The 21,067-nt window shown below is 37.9% G+C and overlaps 2 protein-coding genes across 2 annotated transcripts; one reads left to right on the plus strand and one right to left on the minus strand.

Moving 5' to 3' along the window:
- Window positions 1-4,430: 4,430 nt before the first annotated feature.
- Pvf2 (PDGF- and VEGF-related factor 2) lies at window positions 4,431-19,122 on the plus strand. The gene is made up of 5 exons (XM_017233364.3): window positions 4,431-4,587; window positions 5,484-5,918; window positions 14,825-14,933; window positions 17,940-18,453; window positions 18,522-19,122. The coding sequence occupies exons 2-5, from the start codon at window positions 5,592-5,594 to the stop codon at window positions 18,673-18,675; spliced, it is 1,104 nt and encodes a 367-aa protein (XP_017088853.2). The 5' UTR covers window positions 4,431-4,587; window positions 5,484-5,591; the 3' UTR covers window positions 18,676-19,122.
- Window positions 18,493-20,692, minus strand: Ugt307A1 (UDP-glycosyltransferase family 307 member A1). The gene is made up of 2 exons (XM_017233361.3): window positions 20,017-20,692; window positions 18,493-19,951 (listed from the first exon to the last, which is right to left on the minus strand). The coding sequence occupies exons 1-2, from the start codon at window positions 20,664-20,666 to the stop codon at window positions 19,105-19,107; spliced, it is 1,497 nt and encodes a 498-aa protein (XP_017088850.2). The 5' UTR covers window positions 20,667-20,692; the 3' UTR covers window positions 18,493-19,104.
- Window positions 20,693-21,067: the final 375 nt, after the last annotated feature.

The following is a 21,067-nucleotide window of genomic DNA, read 5'->3' on the forward strand; positions in this document are numbered from 1 at the left end:
CAAGCCCCTTTTTGTAGCCCGCGGCATGCTTAGCAAACAAACACACAAACAAACATAAATAGGACCTTAAAAAGAGCAAACAAACAGCGGAGACAACAGAGCATCATTGAGCGAGATAAAAACCAATGCAGCTCAGATACTGATGCAGTAGTTGAGATACAAAACAATCTTCCAGATACATTCAAAGAAAAATAATAGAGTAAAAATGTAAAAGCTTTCTTTTTATTTAATATTAAATTCCCGAGTCAAGTTCAAGTGCATCAAAAAATAGCCCCAGGAGCTCTGGCTAAAACCAAATTGAATAAAAAAGAGAAACCGCCAACAAGGGCGCGCCTTTGATTGCGATCTGCGGTTTTTTTTCGGTCGTGTCTGGGCTTAAGAGTCTGCAACAACGTTTCTCACTTATCTATTAATCTACTTGCATCCGGGTCACTGGAAAATTTTGAACTTGCAACTGATATACTAGGGAGAGCACAAAAAACTAGGAAGAGATCTAAACAGATCTAAAAAACACTGACCTAATTTCGTGATGCAAATTGTCTTGGCCAAAAATAGGAGGCATTAGTCATCACATGTAAATCAGCCAAGAAAATAAACACAACAGACAAGAGACACTTGTTGCCTCACCCACAGCGGTTGCCAAGGGTAAGGCGGGAGGAAAAGCTGGCATCAAGCAACTGTCGCCAAATTGGCTTTGGCTTTGGCGCCCCACAAGAAAAGGAAAACTATATATATATTTTCTATATACATGAAAAACATTAGCACAATTTGGGTTTTTTATGTCCTAGCATATGCCAGGAAAAACCAAAAAAAACACCAAAAGGCCCGCCAAAATGTGCCAGAAACTACACACATATATATTTATAGTTTATGTCTTGTTGGTTAGAGCTTTTTAAGAAAGGCGCCAAATTTGTTCACTAAGTTTTACTATAAATAACTTAATGTGAAAGTTAAATGTATATTTGTTATATATAAAATTACATAATTTATTTTTTGTACGAAAATCACACAGGTTTGCCAAAATAGGCAGACTTAAAGTGATGTTTATACAATTTTTAAGGTCTACATATAATTCTAAAAGTATGACTAATCTAAAAATAATAGTTAATTTATAATAAAAATTTTATTTTTCATAAAAAAAAGCTCTTATAATCTAAAAATATTTTAAAAGATTTTAAAAAAAAATACGTTAAAGCTCAGAAATCTAAAACTGTACCAGACATTCTAAGACAACCTAATACCTCAAAATCCCAGCCTTAACAAATTCGACAATACTCCCCCATTTAGGCCGGAAGGCATTAGCCAAATCAACACTTGCACTAACTTGCTCCTTCTGCCAAAAGGGAAACCAAGCAATTAATATCAATGAGAGCCCACGCACTGCAAAAGCCGCAACAGAATGTCATAAAAAATCGCCACAAGAACCGCCGGCAAATAATAATGTCGTAAAAAAATAAGCCGCAAAGAGCGGTCTCGACCGACCGCCTTGCATAATCGCCAATTGCCAGACGCTATAAAGAAATTGTTGAAAAAAATTACTTGGCAACTTGTGGCACGTTGTCTGCTTGCCTGGCTTGCCGCCTAACCGCCTACCGCCCACCGCCTCTGTTGTATGCATATGTCTCATCAGTGGGTCTTGGGTTGCGCTTTCCACTTCGTCATGGCATTTATTTTTAGGTTGCTGGCTGCCGCCGTCTTGTCTCGCTTTTTCGATTGGTTTCGCTGCCAAATTATTTAAACATTGCATTTGATTTACTGGCAAATTCATTGGCACAGTTTCGAGTCACTAGGCCAAGAGTCAACAGCCAGCCATGCAGTCGAGCAGCTGGCCAAAGCAGTTGCCACTTTATCGCTACCTTTTTGTGGCCCATAATGCAAAAACCAACAATTTGTCGTGGTTGCAATCTATTAGGCCCCCGCAAGTCATAAATCGCCTGCGAAGCTCTGGTCTCTGATAATTTCTTTATTGTTTGCACTTTGACAATTTCCAGCGAGTACAATGAATAATTCAAAGAATGTCAGGATTTTATGTTTTATAAGTTTTTCTATTATACTTTAGAACTTGATCCTTCCAAGATTAAAACACCTTTCGTGACAAAGTGCAAATCATGGCTTTTAATATTTTCTCAAATATTCACACGTCCCAGGGCCAGAGATCTCAGTCTCTCAGTCAGTAAGCCATAAAACCCATTACAGATATTTGGCCTAAACAAACAGCAACAGCCACAACAAATGCAGACCAGACACTTTCACTAATTGTCAATTCTGTGGCTCAATCGGAGGAAACAAAAAACAGCACTGGAAACTGGAACAACTGAAAACTAAACTGATGGAAAAAAGCCGTCGAAGCGATAAGTAAGCGATCGCTTTTCCCAACGCCCTCGCAAGTTGATAATAAAAACAAAAAAAAAAACAGAAAACATAAAGATTATGTGGTAATGCATTTGTAAAGTTAGAGAAATCTTAGGGGAAATTAAAAAGTCAAGGCCCCAGACTCATAAAGTTTCAAGTACACAGAATTTAGATGTCCCCATGAGTCAGTTGATCAAAAATTGTTTCACGAAACGGTTTGGTTGATAAAGTAAAGTTCAAAGTAAATTTGTAAGCCCCTAAATTATATACATATTTTGAAAATGACAAATAGTTCAGGAAGTCGAACTTCACAATAGAGCGACACATATGCAAATATTGGTACGTGGGCGTTGACAAGAAAACTTCAACCAAGGAAAAGGTAAAATTCTTTAAACCTATTAAAGATTATTGGCCTGGTGCGAAATGCAAAACACCCACTGGGCACGCCTCCTTTTGGGGCAAGGTGGGAAGCGCAACAAAGTGTGAAATCTAAACCACAAATCCTAACACCGAAGTTAAGATACCCTTTAAGAATCAAGTTTACTTTCCAATTCAACAAAAACCAAATAATAGCTTTTGTTTAGCTTAAAAAACAAATTTTAATATTTAATATTTTGAAGAAATAACTTGTCTTGAAATTACTGAAACTTTAAGGGCATAGTTCCAAGAAAAAATAGAAGCCTGACTGATTGACGGTAGCGTTGAAAGTTGCTGTCCATCATCGCGGGGACAGAGCACTGACAGTCCTGAGAGATGTGAGAAGGGAACCCCAACGAAAGAGTGGCGTGCCCCAAAGTCTGGTCTTAGAACTGTGAAAAGAAATGCAAACGCATGGATGCCGATCTTGGCCAGCTCAAGAGCACATGACAGAGATCATTAATATGATATATGCGCTATTAGCACAACCAGCCTCGGGCCATAAATAAAAACGGAAACCGTCGAGTATCTGAACGCATCTCCATGAGCAGGAGCATCCGAAAAAACAAAATAACCTGTTGACAGGCTGGCTGACATCTGGGGAGCTGAATCACGGCGCGTACACATACTCCATATATGCCGGGAAATCCAAAAAACAAAAAAAAATATTAAACCAAATGCCGACGTATTATTGATAAGCTCATTTGTAATTAGCGTGTAAATGAGGCTTCTTTTAGTTGCAACCCAGGCTTATCTGTTGGCAAACAAGAACAGGGAGCGATATATAATAGACACCTCCATAATTATAAATTATTCTATTTATAACGTGTGACAAGATAGGCTCATGGGTAAAGAAAAATCCTTCTATAATCTTTCGCACAAAAACGAAGCAGGGCACACGCCGTATGGGCTAATTTGAATTTGCTTCCCTATGAGTCATTAAATAATGATGTCCAGGGAGCAGAAAATGAGTCACGCCTGGCAGACGAGATGGATTATTTTCCAAAACAATTCCAGTTATAGCCTTTCAAGGCTATATAAAGAAATCAATAATAGAAATTCATACATTTGTCATTATACAAACATTGTGTCATTATGTACACTTATGATCTAAGATGTCACATTTTGATCTGATTTAACATAAAAAAGATAGTGGTACCTGACCGACATCCTTGTTTTAGAAAAAAGACGCTAAAGACTCATACCATCACCACTTGAAGCAATGAAAACACACACATTTATTATATAATTGTGAATGATAAAAGTTTCACAAAGAATATTTAATAAATATTTACATATGTATATTTGAACAAAAGAACTTTTCATTTGAGACTATTTCGCCATAAAAGTTAATCCCCGCCGATTGTCAAAAAAATATAGTCTCCATTAAGAACGATCTTCTAAAATTTAGTTTTGAAAAAATGAAGTACATACTCTAATATTCTCAAAAGATTCCACTATACGCATTTTTCAGCTATCTCTAAAGGCATTTCCGAAAAAACGCACTGATCGATATCACTGTTAAATTTAATCATACTAATTTACAAGAATTTTGTTTAAAAATAAAGTTATTCGTCCCACAGTCCATGATCGTGAGAGCCGACGAAGAGAAGAGACATATAGGCTGCTGCGTGTAAGAATTCCGGTTCAGTTTGCCGGCTCATTTCGTCGTGTGAACATCGTTTCGTTCAATCGGTCAGAAACATATATATATTCCGCTCGATGAAATAAAACTAAATAAAATATATCCTTTTAAAATCAAAAGGCTTCAAGGATCAACACAAAAAAGTCCGAAATAAATGCAAATGCTGTGAAAAGGTGCAAAATATTAAATATACAAAATATTCCCTAAAAAAATAATTTGTGGAAAAAAGTTTAAAAATTGTGGTGACACCAAGCTAATTACATTTCGCAACGGGTTGCAACAATACCTCTCTATTTAAAATATCTGAAGATAAATATTAATTGAAACTGGTTGCAATAAAAATTACAAATTACGGTGACTGATAAGAAAATGCAAATCAATCAATGAATAAATTAAATCATGGCGAGCACATGTTAGATGCAGTTCTCAGAATTTATGCAGCTTTTTTTTAAAAATAGTTTTCTAAAGTGTTTTGAATTCTTTTATGAGTTTTTTGCTATTTGTGTTACCAAAAATAAAGAGGCACGCGAAACTCGTCTTTCACTGACAATAGGCTAAATGAAAAAATAATCCCTTTGAAAAAAAATTACTGAGAGAATATGTGTATATATTTGTTGTGTATTTTCTATATTGTTTTTCCATTTGTATGACATTCGGCGCATCAGTAAAGTTTTGCCAAATTGTGCAGCTAGGCGTTAAAAGCGAAGGCGTGTGCCAAAAAATAAGCATTTGGCTGCCAAGAATATTTAGCAACTTGTTATTCCAAGAAACTGATGTGGCAAGTTCAGGCGGACACGGATACTTGGCGATAGAAACCAAATTAGCAAAAATATATTAAATAAATTACTCATTTAAAAGTGTATTTCCAAAAACTAATTAAGTCAAGTAATTAAAATGCTATAGCTGAGCCGAATAAAAAATTATAATACCCATTATATATGTATATAAATTATACAATAAACAAATTCCCATTCAAAAGAATAAAATAATTGGAGTAACTAAATAAAGTATAATGTGAAATGTGTCTCAGTTTAATAAAGTAATAAATTCTTATTTTATTTAATTCCAGGAAAGAATAGTTAGTGAATTTTTGTGAAAAATGCTTATAAAATTCCAGTGATTATAAAAGTACCGAAAAAATTGAAGAATATTTATATATTTAATTAGAACCATAAATATGAGCTTTAAAGCTAGAATGAATATCCTTATCACCCTGCTGGTGGTTGTGGCCGAAGTGGTTAGCGGCTACTCGAGGTATTCGATGGATACCACAACGCACGACATTGCTCATAATTATGGGATGAGAGACTTCACCTTGAAATCGCACAGTGGCATCAGTCCCCTGGCCCAGCCGATAACACCCTCTCCCGAGGATTACGAGGAGTACGGGGCAGTAGCACAATGGGGCGGGCGCGTGCCACGTCATCAGCCATCAATTCCCCGCAACAACCTCGCCCGTTTCTCGTACTCCGACCATAGCAATTATGTCAATGCAAATTTTTTGGTAAGTGTGCTTTCATTTTAATATTAGCCGATAAGATTCTAGGTGAAATAAATGTATGATGACATCAGCCTGAGAATGTAGATTTAAATTAAAGCGAGCATGTATCTCGGGAATCCGTCACCAACATACAAAGAGAATATATTTATATTCAAAGTTGCAGTTTACCCAGACCTGGCACACTTTCTGTATAATCTCATGATTTTACGCATTAGAATCCGATCGAGAATCATAATCGCCACTCCACCGACTAGTGCCGTCACCTTGAACCTCAGATTGTAGGCAAATCGGAATCGGGTGACTAACCCTGAAACAATCTGTTGCCAATCTCTGAGCCATTCACTGCTCGGAGACTCCCCACATTGCAGATCGCAGTTCGCATAGCCCACCCATATGGTTGGTGAATCGAAAAAAAGAAGCTGGTTACACAACAGCGGCAATTATGAAACGTGTTACGCCAGGTAGAAGCCAATAATTTGGTTAACAAGCCAAAAACATACATGTTTGTATGTAATTCCAAGATCCCAGGCCAAACGATCGGTTTCACTTTCCGGCCTGTAATTGTGTCGCTCCGTTTAAAGTTCAACGGGAAAGGGGATCTCACTCCAGAATAACCTGTCCCCCTTTTATTTTTTGTATCTTCCATTATTTTTCTGTCATTGCCGACAGCTGGCCGACGATCAACGTCAATGACCAACATAATTCACAAAATAAAAGGGGGAATGCATCCTAAAGAGATCACTTTCCGTTATGGTGGTCCTCGGTTAATTGGAATAATTGACTTGACAACTTGTAACCATTGCCTCGCCCATAAAGGGAAATCAATACGGGCCAAATAAGAGCCCGCCAGTGATTGATTCACACTGATGGATCTCGATTGAGATGGAAAATGGTATAAGGCAGTATATATGACATTCGAATTGAAGAAAATAATTAATTACTCAGAGAGGTTTAAATAATTGAAACAAATTATTATATACATAGGGGATTTCCCAAACCTCTATAATCAACAAATCTCTTTCATATTATATACTTCTTATCTGTTCGTTAAATTTAATCATACTAATTTACAAGAATTTTGTTTAAAAATAAATTTATTCGTCCCACAAAATGTGAGGTTTAAAAAGTTGAGACAAATCATTATATACGTATGGGATTTCCCAAACCTCTATAATAATCAAATCCCTCTCATATTGTATACTTCTTATCTGTTCGTTTAGTATATTTCTTATCTGTTGCAAGGTTCTATAGAATCCAATACCATTGAAAACTTTAATAAGCTTCTTCTATAATCTGAGGCGATTGGGAGGGATGGGTGCTAGGATGTGCACTCGAGTGGCATAAAAAGCTTATGGTCTGTGGTCATGATTTTACCTGAATAAGCCCCCACTCTCCAAGACCTTCACCCCGCACTGGCCCTGCACCACTCTGACCTTTTTCGAAAGGAATTTAATATCTGCTTGTTTAAGCTGAATTCCATGCAACCTGCAACATCCACCCGCCACCTCTCCCGTTTTTTGTTTGCGAAATTGCAATAGTAGCTTCCGAACTCCATCTCAAATATAGTACCTCACCATTTCATTTTTCTACATGGGTTTACTCTGTGCCTGTTTATTTGCCATCGCATTCAGTGAGCATAGCTCTGCCCCCATATTCTATATTTTGTGCTGGAATGAGACCCATATCTCAGCGAAATGATGGGAGTACTGGCTTCAAAATTTCAATTATTTTAGCCAACAATGTAGAGAAAAGTCTGGCAATGTTTTCATATCAAATTATCGGAACTTATTAAAAATTGTAAGCATTTTGGCGAAGGATAAAGTAATCCTAATTGACCTTTAATTAGGTTAGGAATCGTTCTAGTAAACACATCAATTTATCATAATAAACTTTTTTGATTTTATCGCAAGGTAAATGCATATAGTTAGCATATAAATATCTGGACGATTAGTATAACTTGATCTGTTCGTTAGCATGACGCCACTTATTTGTATAATGGCGATAGTTGAACGACTAGAAAATGCCTTTATCTTTAATGGAATACGAATGGAAAGGAGGTTATCTAAGATAAATATAGAATGTGCCAAGAATGTTTCCCAAGAAGACGTCAGAATAGCGTTGATGCTTAGTCAACATTTGCTCTTGAACTTTGTACAATAAGAGTGAACTATCAAAGAAAATATATATGTATATATAAATTTTCAGTTTAGTTCGTACAACAAAGAAATCACATTTTTATTATAATACTTGTTCATATGTGTAATATTATACAATAAAAATTGTAATTATGAAACAGAAAGCATTTCACTTTCGTTTCCTTAATTAAATCGAGTAATAAACAAAACGTTCTCCCCATTCCCCATTGATCTCCCATATATTGCCCCATTGGGTTGAATGATGAAATCAGTCGCCACAGATTGGGGGATTCGGGGAGTAATGTCGGTCTTTTGTGATTTATTAGCAGTCGAAGAGTGAAGCACGCTTTTCTCCAAAGATAAAAACAAAAATATATCTAGTGACAGGCAAATCGGCTTATGACATAATACCGAACCACTTTTTTAGGCGGTCAGAAGACATATTCCCAAAATATGAAAAAACAAACACCAAAATATTATATACGGAAGCTCTGAATTTAGATGACAAATCTATAAAGTTTTATATTATTAATTTCTTTTTTTGCTTAGCTAATGAACGTGAAATGCTTGGGCCGGAGGAATCGATTCCGAGGAAAAAGAGCCTCGGGAATGTGGAGAAAGAAAAACTTGCCGGCGGCGGCGTGGCAATAAATTAAGAGCAAAAATTTCACGTTTTTGGCCATAATTTACTGGCAGCGACTGTACGAAGTGTCTGATTGATCGCCGGCGACTTGTTGGCCATTTAATGGGCCTTGCGCCAAGAGTCACGCAATTAAGACAATAAATTATGCCCAACACGAGGCTTTAATACACTCTTCCCCAACATAAATCATAAAAAATACTTTGTTCTAAATTTAATATCACATTTTCTCTTTTCTCTCTCTGGTTCGAAGTCGTCTTCGGGGAAAAGATAAAAGAGATTTTTTTTTAAATATTTTATAAATTATATTTATTGTATCATTTATCACCTGATCCTATTTATAATTAAGAATGAAAATTTAGAATGGTATACATTAAGGCTTGATGTGGAAGGCCCACACAAAAGTGAATATATTTCTCATTCAGAAACCAGTGTGTGGTGGCAGTGGCAGTGCCTCCGATAAATTCAAACAAATTGCAGATTGAAAACTCAATCTAGAGCAGGCCAGACAAGTCGCTAGATCGAATCGCTGGAGCTGCAACGTTTCAATCACTTTGGCAATCTATCCGGTGCGTGTGGGCGTTGCAATTAGAAGAGTCAGACAACGTCTCTTCCCCCAAATCCCATCAGATCAGATCCCCATGCCACTACAGCCTCATGTATTCGTCAGACGAGTTCTTCAATTCGACGTCTCGACTGGCAATCAGTTTGGCGATCGATTCCTTCCAGACTATGCCGGCGATGATGATGCATGAGTTCACATTTCCGGCATTCGCAGCACCAAACGACAGCTTGCAACATGTTGCTGCAACTTTTGTGACTTGTGTGACCAAAACGATTTAATTGGCTGGCGCCTCCGTGAGATGGCGATTCAGATTTCTGGCAGGGATCCAAAATCTATAGGTGATAGAGATATTATTATAAAAATAGCAAGTTGCTAGGAGAAGAATTGTTGTTTTCTAAAGAACTAAACAATTACTAAATTAATAAACTTACTCAGGTAATTGCTTTTTGTAAGGCCTTTCATGTAATGCCTAGTACTGCATCCCTGACTTTTAGTGCCTGTTCTTGGTACGACTGGCCGTCATTGACATTGGATGGATATTATATGGTATATGGCCTTTTATGGTCCCAAATGGCGGCTTCTCTTTACTGTCGCTGCTTTCGGTTTTTTTTTGTGATTTTTGTTGCTTTCATGCTTTCCTTCCAACCAGCTGCTTTCGTTTTCACAGCCTTCCGAAAGCAAACAAAAATATAAAAATTGTCATAATAAACGGACCAAGACCAAGCAGTCGCGGCAGATTTCGCGGCTACATTCGCTCGTTAAAAATCAAAAAGCATTTCCAACCAGCCCAGTCCTTTTCACAATTTTTTGTGCTTTTGGTCCGCTAAAAAGTATAAAATTGTATAGGCTTTTAATGCAAGTAGTTTCAATTAAGATATAAAAGTTATGCTTATTTTTAATTACTTAAGTTTATGGCCCAATTGGGGGAGACGAGTCGAGGCGAGGCGAGTGGCCGCGTAATTGGCACTTTCATGTCAAAATCTGTGGCGACCAGACCCGCCAGCCAACACTATAAGTTTCACATTAAGCATACGCCATGTGGTCCAGCCTATGGCTCTTTAGTTTTTCGCTTTTTAGTTTTTGTTTCACAATCGTATGTGTCTGGGCCATGTTTACAATTCTGAAAAGAATAAAAAATACAAGAATCGAGGCATGCATTTTCCAAAACGTTGCTCTTTTTCATGAAACTTTGCTTCTCAGCTTTTAGCCAAATTGCAATTGCGGCATTTGCATTTCGCAGCATGGCATTCAACACAAATTAAGAAAACACAAAAAAACTGGAAAAGGCCTTTTAAAGTTGGAGGAAAAACAAACAGAATTTTAGAGACGAAGTTTAGATGCTCTCGGAAATAGAAAATAATATTATAGGATTCACTACTTTGAAAAATATATTTTTTATTCAAATAACCAAAGAAATACATTAATTTTTTTATAAGATAATAATTCTAAAACTATTATTATTTTATGCTTGCTTAAAAATAAAAATAAAATAAAATATTTTAGATTTTTCTTAAATATTTTCCCTAACTTTAATCTGTATTCCGTCATACCCTTTTTGAAGAAAATTCTAATTAAGCAAAAGCGAAAATCATTGTGATGCTGGTTGAATCTACTTGGCCATTTATATTCGTCGACTTTGATGGCTAAGAGAGGTGCTTGAAAGGGGGTTGTGAAGAGGGTGTGTGTGGGTGAAAGTGTGCATACGAAAGGGAGAAATGATGAGGGAGATAGAGGACCCATAGAGTTAGCCAAGAGCGCCGAACTGTAGGCAGTGCACATTTAGTTGGCCGTGTTTGTTGTGCTCTCTTTGGCATAAATCAACATTGGATTGTACTATATTGTGCTGGGTTCTCTGTTTCCTCACTGCCCTTGCCGGCTAAAAGACTCCTCTTGGCCATATCCGCGACCCCCCTTTCGCTAACTATCTCTGCTTATTTGCACAGTTGTCGGCGAATTTGTTGGCCAGACTATTTGTGCCGCCTCTGCCACTGTTGATGATGTTTCTTTAGCTTCTTTTTTTCATCTTTTTTTTGCTCATTCACGCATTTTACAATTTGGTCTAAAGGTGGTAGTGGGTGGCGAGGAGGGGGCCCGGAGTGTTTAATCTTGACCAGGAACAAGCAAAAGGGAACACCTTAGAGCCCTGAACCTGGCCGTCAGAGTTTTCACATTTTAGAACTTGAATGGAGTACACAAAGACAAATATTTTTAGGAAATGCTTTATAGTTTTCAGATGAATAGGTTAGAATGTACAGAACCAGAAGAACCAAATTTAAAACAGAAACCAGTATCTTGACTTTATAAAACTCCCTTCTTTTTTAAGATTTTTAAGAACTGGTTTATGATATTTAAAAGCTACAAATATAGGCCTACTTCTGTTTATTTAAGTGTAAGGGATTGAGGATCATAAAAGTGTGTGTGCTGGGTGCGCTATTTGCATTTGGCTCATAACTCTTTTGATTGCAAATAAACCCACGACAGGCTCTTTATTATTGTTGTCGCTGCTGCTGTTGTTGTTACCTTTTCGCTCGTAAAATACCAAACACAAGTCACACCCACGCCAGGAATCCAAATTGAGGCTAAACAACAGCACAACAACAACAAAAAAAAAGTACAAAAAAAATAGAGGTGAGAAAAAAAGCAAAAGTGAAAAATAATAAAGAAACGGCTGCTCCAGCAGCTCCACCGTCCAAAGGCATCCTTCAAACGCTCAAAACAGAACAAAAACCAAATGCAAATGAAGTTTTGTGTGTTTTTTTTCCTTTTTTTATTGTTATGGGCAGTGGCAAGGGGTGTGGCATGGTTGGGGGGCGGGTGTTGCACCAAGAGCAGCGATCCTAAAAGAACACCAACTGTTTTTCGAATACTGTCAACCCAGCAGACACTTAATGGGTTTTTTTTTTGTGTTCATTCATGTGTCCCTGTCACAACTCTGTTCCACATAAAGAAAATCCATACATTATCCTTTATTAGAGTGATTTTTTTATTTGAATTACCAGTTTAACCTAAAAAAAGCTCCTTAAAAATAACCATAAATTTGAACCAAATACTTTAAGAATTTCTAGAAAGTCTTGTTCCTATACATAGAGTTTCCATTAGTAATATTAGGTGCCTATTACCAGTTTTTTTTTAATTTGTTCATAAAGGTTGTTTAATATAGAAATGCCAACCTTTTTTAAGGAGACATCTATTATCCTACTTTTTAGAAGCCCTATTTCAGCGCCCCCTTTTTCTGTTTCCCAAAATCAAACCCATTTTCCAAACTACCATTTATTTCTCTTGGTGCATCCTTAGCTCCGGTTCCTGCTCCTGGGATTGGCACTGCAGATTGATGGTAATTCCAGGCGGCAGAAAAAGGGGGGTGCGGTGCATGACGGTGTGGGAGGGGCAGATGGGGCATACGGGGCCACTGCCAACCTGGATGAAATGGCCGTGTCATGGCTGAGCATGCGTAATGAAGCTTAAGTAGAACTGGTTATAATCAAAAGAAGACCTAGGCTGCCGGTCTGATGGGAGACGGGGAAGAGCAGATTCCAGAACGGATTTAGATGACTTTGATTCATTCAAGAAAAACGATCGTTCCTAGAATAACAAAAAGGACATTAAATATTAGTGATGACTCACAGCCACGAATTAATTAAAAGAAAATAAACTGCTGTAATGTTTTGCCTTAAGTGTTTATTTTAAAGGAAAACTAATTTAAAGGACAATTTTAAGGATTTAACAGAAATTTAATATGGAAGTTGAACAAAATCTTGAATAAAATAGGGCCAAGAAAAATTCTTGTTAATAGCTGTTGGAAAATATTAACTTTTTTATAAAGATTATAAGACTTGGACTATTAGATAGACTTGGATAGAACTAAACATATGTAATATAAATGGATTAATCGTCTGAGAAAAAAATATAGTTTATACTACATTTAAATAAAGAAATCATTCAAAAGAATTCTTATTCTTATTAATATTTTAAGTAAACTAAATTCTCACTCTAAAATAACTTAATACAGTTTTTATTAAATTGATATTTAAGTAAAAACAAAGAGATAAATGACAGTCAGTTTATGTTCAAAAATAAATCCCTTTTATTCGAAAATATAGTTGATGGCATCTGAACCATTAGCTGCTTTTGCATGCGGGAGATGACTTGGCATAACCTTCAATATCCAGATTCCCAAACGATTGCCCACCCACAACGACCATGCCCTTTTCCTTACACCCTATCCCGCCCATTTTGCTGGCCGTTTTACTTAACGCTTTGGTGACTCTGTTGGGAATGCGAATGGAGTTGTTATGCTGGATCCTTAGCCCACTTTCGCCGCCTTCCGTATCCTTTGGCCTCGCCGCTTTTCCTGCTGGTGTCATTTTTCTTACATGCACACTTCATTTATTACACCCAGAAGGCAGCAGCCACTCCCCCATTTTCCAGCCATCCCCAACGATTCCTTTTTCCCCTTTTTCACATTATGTATCACTTATATGCATGTCGTTAGTTTTCATGACATTTTTTGGGGAGGATGGGTGGCTGGATGATCAGGAGGATGGTTTGGCGGAACAGCAAGTGCATCCTTTTGTTGAAAATCGATAAATGTGTGAGGCAATGCAAATTGTAAAAGTTTTTCCTTTCCACCCACATCCGTTGCCGTTGCTCTTTGAGCTGTAAGCGATAGCTTTTCAGGTGCTCTCAGGTGTGGCACGCAGGCTACCCCTTTGCACCTGCACCCTGGTGTTGCTCCTGCACCGCTTTCGTTTCTGTTTTGCTGCGGCTTTTGTGTGGAGCGTGTTAAAAATCTGTTAAATAAATCAAAATTGTTGGTTGGTGAGTGAACAAGCAAACACATGCCGGTATAAATCAAAAAACATAAATTCAATTTATTTTCGATTCGCCCTTTGCGTGCAGAAAGAAAAAAAGAAAAATACCCAGGAAATTATATTTCCACAAATATGTAAAATATAATCCGTATTTTAAAGTTCAAGCTCAGAACTTAAGCTTTACAAATGAAATATAAACAAAAACTAAACCATCCATCAAAAATGAATGTAAAACTTAAATCCTTCTGTTGATTCAGAAGCACATGGCTGCCCATCTAAAACTTCCCACGGATATTCAGTTAAAAAAGATAAATAAAATTGACCAGGATTACACCATAATTTTATTTCATTCTGGATTAAGTAGAGTATATTCCATCCAATACAATATTGGCCAAAACAATTTATTACGACTCCTGTAGTATATGTAATCTTTTTTTTGCAGTTTGCCTAAAAACTATAAATATGTTATAAAGGAAAAAATTCAGAGGGAAACAGCTCTTGTCGCAAATTGTGAACAAAAAATTATGAAATCCACGGAGTGTGTGCGTCCTCTGAATGGGAAATAGAGTTACGTGCTCGCCAACAGCCAAAAAAAAAATAAATAAATAAATAGAAAGTACACCAACTTTAGTTATATACATACATATATTCTGCATTTTCGCACATAATGCAGAATTTCTGCAATGCCATATCAATTTTCAATGCATTCAATGCCTGTTTGTTCTTTTTTTTATGAATTTTTTTCATGGCCCCTCCAGGACGATGGCTATCAATCTGATCAGGCGCCTGTGGGGGAAGTGACAGCTGAGAAGATAAATAGATTGGGAACCCCAGAGGCCGTCCAAGAGTCCAAGAGAACCTACATAAGTGAGTATGATTTCCATAGCTGATTTTGTTTTCCCCCTGCTTACTATATAGCTATAGCTCTTTGCTGGGGTTCATTGGGGCCATTAAAGATGTCTCCCTTCTCCGGTAATTGTTCTGCAAATAGATGTTCCAGGCGCCCGCCCATGATCATCACGTTCTGGCCATAAAAAATGTGCTAAGCAAATGTGCTAAGCGAACTCGACACTGCGCTGAGCTAGAAAGGGCGAAATAAACCAAACAGAATGGTATAAAAGGGCCTTTGATGTGGAGACAGGAGGTCTAAACAAATGTATAAAAAATACCAAGTCAAAAAAAATTATAAATAAAATAAAATTTTTATTTCCAACTTAGACAATAATTAAATGATGAATTCTGAGCTTTATGTTCGTTTTTAAAACTATTTTAAAAAAGTTACAGTTCTTTACTCCCCACTGTATCTAAGCTCCTGACAATCCCAGTTGTTTTTCCTGTTATTTATGACAATGGAAATGAAAATGGCTGTTTTATCCTTTGGCACGTGACTCTTCCACTGTTGATGGAAAACCAGAGCGCAAACATCAACAGACTTGAAGCGTCAGTGGCAAGTTAAGCTTACGCACTTTACTTTCAAACTGCCAGGAAAGTGCGAGTGAAGTTTCCGCCTTCAGGGTGGAAACACATATTTTATAAGAAACGTCTTGGCCACATCTGTACTTTCGTTGCAATTAAAAAAAAGAGTTTTGGCTTGTTAGCCACAAAAAAATGCTTACTTCTTTTCGAGTCCTCTCATCTCGTGAAATGTACGTGGTGCCATGTTAACTGCATTTTTCGGTGGGAAGGTTTGCATAGATATTGCCAATTACTTCATTACAAGCTTACGGACACAAGGCTTTTGAAAAAATATGTTATAAAGATGCACTGAAAGAAAACTATTTGTTATAAAATCACAAAAACTGAATAAGTATTACAGGAAACCTTACAGATAAGATAAGATACCCAAAAGTTCTAATTGATTTTTAATCATTTTTGTTGCTGAAACCTTCTTGAACTTTTTTGTTCAGTGTATCAACGACTTATAGTAACCCCTTCAATTACGAGACAACCGCACAGGCTTAACCCAGACCCCCTGACAATGAAATGTGAGCTCGCTCAGCCCAATATATATTTTTTTTCATTTTTTCGGTATTTTTTTTGGTATCTCCCCCTGCCATCGTTTGCATTTGAGTGGAAAATTGTTGTTGCCGCCTTAATGGGCGCGAAAATGGTTTTTGGGGGGCTGGTGGGGGAAAACCGTTAAGAGCATGTGGACAAAGCCAATGAAAGTGTGTCACTAAGCCTGGGAAATTGTCAATGAAAATGCCTGCTGTCTGCTGCATGTTGCATGTTGCCTGTTGTCCGTTGAAATGCTTAATGATGCAACAATTTTCTTATCAAATGCAATTTTTTCCTCTGGCTGTTTATTTGTTTATTTATTTTGGCATACCGATTCGAAGTTGCATCCTGAGCAGTTGCGGTTGTTTATATATTTTGTTGGAACATAAATATTGGCACATTTTGGTCGAAGTGGGCTCATTTTTTATGGTTGCATTCATGATAAAGAGGAAAGTCAAATATTTTTTTATTGTAAACACCTGAGTGTGCTGTTTACTAAACAATACTTTAATATTTGACTTTCCGATCATTCATAAGAATTCATTCTTGAGGGATAAGATAACCCATCGAACAGATAATCAAACTACTTATTCGCAAAGGTCTTCATCATCCAGGAAGCCCCGTGGAATGGCCCACATTTTCATGGGCAATGCCATCAAGTTCAAAGGCAGCCAACCCGGCCAACCGACTTTTCTCAACATGGGGCATTCAACAACAGTGCATTTGCCCCCTGCCCCCTCCTGAAACACTGTGCCACCCCTCCTTGGCCGGTCATGAGTTTCCAGTCCTCGTGGATTGTTGAGCTAGGAGCCCCTTGAATTATTCATGTGGCTGTTGTGGCAGAAGCAGCTTCACAGACTCTGAGGCAGCCAAACATCCATCCTTCCCCTTCTCTCAATGCTTAGATTCAATCTGCAGCTACCTCATTTGCACTGAAAGAAAATGGATGTGGTTTTCGTATACAATCTAAAGAATCACAGTTTCCATTAGAAGTGAGATGAGTTTCTATGGGACTACAGACTATACTTGTATATTTTTCTAGTGTAGAATGGCACTCCAAGGCTAGCTTCCCCACTGCTCGTTTGACTGATGATTCAATCATGAAGCGTTTATGAAAATTACATATGGATCCCCACAGTTGAGTTTCCCTTTTGCAATTCCCCCCCCTCAAATTTGCGTTTTCCAGGTGGGGGTATGGTGACTAGGACTTTGGGATTAGCTCGCTTAACTGAGCATTGGGTGGTCCCTCCCTTCCCACCTCTTGCCACCCTAGACCCCTGCTGTCTGATCTCTCTGATCTGCTTTGCTTTTGCAACTTTATGACCATCAGACACCAACAACAACAAAAATTTAATACCGTCAGCAAAGATCTCCTCTGAGCGCTTTTTTATGGCAGCGACAAAATGAAAAAAAAATCTTCCCAGTAACGGTAAACTTAAAGGCCATTAAGGTGCAATCTCCTGATGACGATCAATAATAAAAAAAAAATTCAAGAAGAAAGAAAACAGATCGCAGGAATGATCTTAAGCCATGCCAGTGGGCGATCAAAAACGCTACCGAAACGCATGCAAAACGCACACGAAAGGCATTGAAAACCGCAATGGGGGAAGGGAGAGAGGAATGGGGAAAAAAGTATCTGACAGTTTGCTGCCCCAAACCACGAAAAGGCGAATGAACGGCAGTTTAGTCGGCTATTAAGTAATAAACCCGATAACTGGTTATTCCAATGACACAAATTCGTATAAAATGTGGTAAATGTTACACAGATTTTATGTTAATGGCTTCTAAATATATAAATAAAAAACCAACATTTTGCAGAATTATAGAGCTACTATTATACAGAAATAATTTCTAATTATTTTATATTTTTTTCAGAGCAAATGGCGTCACTTACGGAACTTGCCCTGAAGCATCGTGCGGAGATGCGCGAAGAAGGCCGCTGCCGGATACCAAGAAAGGAGCTAGTCTACATGAATGAGGAGACAAATGTCCAGTATATTCCACGGGCCACGTTCCTCCATCGATGCAGTATGTTCTCCGGTTGCTGTGAATCGGGTTACTTGTGCCAGGCGAAAAACAATACTGTGGAAATCGTGGAGAAGGCTTTCTACGTGGCGGTCAACAACAAACAGGCGATACCCAGGATGATACAGTTGCAGAATCACACCGAATGCGAGTGTGTGAGGAACGAGATGCGCCGGAAACGGAGCACCAATTGCCAGTGCCCCAAGCACTTCACCGATTTCAGCCTGTCGGAGTCTCAGTGGGGCGACAGGATAAACACAGTCCAGGCACAGGGGCAACGGTGTCGATGCGACTGCCACCTGAACAATGAAACCTGCAAGCGGCTGAAGAATGGAGAGGAAGGCTTCTCCGTAATGGAGCGACGGTGAGTAAAATTTTATTGTTGTCATTAAAATTGTATAAAATATATTTATTTATTTTATAATTATTTAGTCGGATTCTGCGCGGTGAAAGCAGTCCTCCGTTCTGCAGTTATGGGGCTTACGATATGAAAAACGGACGTTGTCCGCGTCCGGGATATCAAAATGCGAATCCGAGCCTCCAGTATCACGAATTCCAATCCAATGGCCACAACGGCAAGAGCTAAACCAAATCCCTAAACTAATAGTACTAAACCATAGTACTGAAACGCATATTGAGAGATGTACTGTGCCACTGAAGAAGAGACTCTCATGCCGAAGGACCTTCCACATATTAAGTCCTTAGTATTATTGCTTTTTTCTGGCTATTATTGAAATCGAAATCAATCGAAAGCCTGTCGAAATATTCAAAACCATTCGAATAATTTATTATCTTAATGCTAAAAGGCCAGTGAAACCGGAAACTAAAAAAATACATACATTTAAATTAATCGAAGATGTCTTCGAGTCTCAAGATGAAGTATTGCCAACCTACATTCGAGTGTACTTAATTTATTGTCGATTAAGTTCATCTCCTAAGCTCCTAATGTAATATATACTTATATATGTCTTATTATACTTGTAGACTCTGTATACAATTAAAACGAAGCTTCTAGTCATAGCAAGCGATTTAATTTTTTGAGTATAAATATTATTAAAAATAATACCCCATAGACTAGTAGATAAACATCAAGGGAGTAATACTCTACAAAGCTTAAATGTTTAGCGGGATTCTGCAAATTGTGGGCACCATTATGCCGGATGATGTACTCGATCCAATAGGTTGCCAAGTCACTGGATTTTTGGGGACGATCCCGATAAAGTTGAGAGGCTGTTTTTATGGCTTTTTTGTAATCTAAATTACTAAGTATTTCAGACATAGCTTTTGACAGTGCAAAATGTGTGAGATTGTGGGTAGACAGAGTCAAGCCCCATTTTCTAGCTTGCATTTTATGAAGATTGGCTCGCTGATCTCCCAACAAGGGTAAGCCAAGCATGGGTACTCCATAATAGAGAGCCTCAGAAAGACTTCCCTTTCCTCCATGAGTGATGAACAGGTGAACCTTTCCACTGGCCAGTAACTGACACTGGGGCCACCACTTTGAAACTTTTAAATAAGGATATTCTGTCGTAATATTTTCAGCATTTGGACCATCGTAGGTCCAGTAGATATCATAGTCGGAAAACTCGGCAAAAGCTTTTTCAAATGTTTCCAAAATATGCTCGGGGGTGTTTTTCCAAGTAAACCGAGTTCCCAAGCTGAAAAGAATGATAGGACGACTTCCCATAGCCACTGGTGATTTGGACATCCTTTGCTCCAAAACAATGCCTCCTATATCCACCATATTTGGCAAAACCGGAGCTATGGGTCCTTCACTGATGGCGTGATGATTATTTAAGGCCAAGGCAACCGATTTCCGCATCTTCTGGAAACTGGGATATTGTGGTTCAGGAAAGCGGGAACTATAAAGAAAGTTTAAAGAAAAACTGTATTATTGTTCTAGCCATTTCTATAAACATCATCTAACCTGTATATCTTCTGTAGCACTCTTCTTGCCATTTCTTCCACAATTTTCTCCCAAACTCCAAAAATCAAAGCACTAAGTCCACTCCTTTGGTGACTGTCGTACGGCTGAGAAACATACCAACGTTCTTCAGGATTTCCCATGAAATTATTTACAAAACCCGTAGGCTGTTGGGTGGTTATAATAGCCACTGGACAATTAAAATGGGCAGCTACACCCAGTAGATGATCATTAAAGTGATAACCCAAAAGTAGTAGATCAACTTTCAGGTAAGAAGGTCTATTTAGAAAAGATTTCCATTCCGGCAAAAGGAGAAGTTCTTCCGACTTTTCGAGACGCTGGAACATCCTTTTTAAACGCCCCAACAAATCACTAGAAGATCCACGGGGATCTTCATCCTTTGGCTGTTTCCAGGGTATCAAAATATGTGTTACATTTTTCTCGATTTCGGGATTCTCCAGGGGTAAGGTGGTGACCAAAGTCAACTGGTGACCCCTCTGGAGGAGGGCTTGGCACACGGCCAAGTGGACCAGCAACTGGGATCGATGCACATTGACAAAGAGGCCAAGAATGTGATGGGATCTGACTGAATTCGGGTTAAAAACGGAAAACAAGAGCCACACAAGTGACCAACTGAACGGCGGTTGCTTCATGACTGAAAGCTTACAACTTAAATTCCCATTACCACTGTTAGAAAAAAAAAAGTACTTAATTTGATAACATAAAATTCTTGAAACATGACTGATGACTAGATGAATAAAAAAATAAAAATTGAAATGAGAACGAGTATGTTCTCGATAATAGTCGAGCCTTCACCGCTCATTTCTTCTCAGATTGTGATTTAAGTGTAACAAGTTCGAGCCCAGCTCGAGAATACTTAGTATTTTTTAATTTAAATTTACGATTTTTTAAAGATTATATCAAGAATTTTCGTTTTCAGTTCTTGTTTCTTTCTCTGAGTGCAGGTAATTATGTGGGACTCCCGACAAACAATCAATCAAAAATGATAATAAGCCATTTGGTTATTCAACAAAACAGATAAAAAAGAGTGACG

The sequence above is a fragment of the Drosophila bipectinata genome, chromosome 2L, assembly GCF_030179905.1.
Source record: "Drosophila bipectinata strain 14024-0381.07 chromosome 2L, DbipHiC1v2, whole genome shotgun sequence".
NCBI lineage: Eukaryota > Metazoa > Arthropoda > Insecta > Diptera > Drosophilidae > Drosophila > Drosophila bipectinata.

Bases quoted from the DNA above. Each gene is read 5' to 3' on its own strand.
- Pvf2 (XM_017233364.3), top strand. From the start codon at position 5,592: ATGAGCTTTAAAGCTAGAATGAATATCCTTATCACCCTGCTGGTGGTT. The intron at 5,919-14,824 runs GTAAGTGTGCTT...TGGCCCCTCCAG, and splicing joins ATGTCAATGCAAATTTTTTG to GACGATGGCTATCAATCTGA. The intron at 18,454-18,521 runs GTGAGTAAAATT...ATAATTATTTAG, and splicing joins TTCTCCGTAATGGAGCGACG to TCGGATTCTGCGCGGTGAAA.
- Ugt307A1 (XM_017233361.3), bottom strand. From the start codon at position 20,666: ATGAAGCAACCGCCGTTCAGTTGGTCACTTGTGTGGCTCTTGTTTTCC. The intron at 19,952-20,016 runs GTTAGATGATGT...CTTTCTTTATAG, and splicing joins GTGCTACAGAAGATATACAG to TTCCCGCTTTCCTGAACCAC.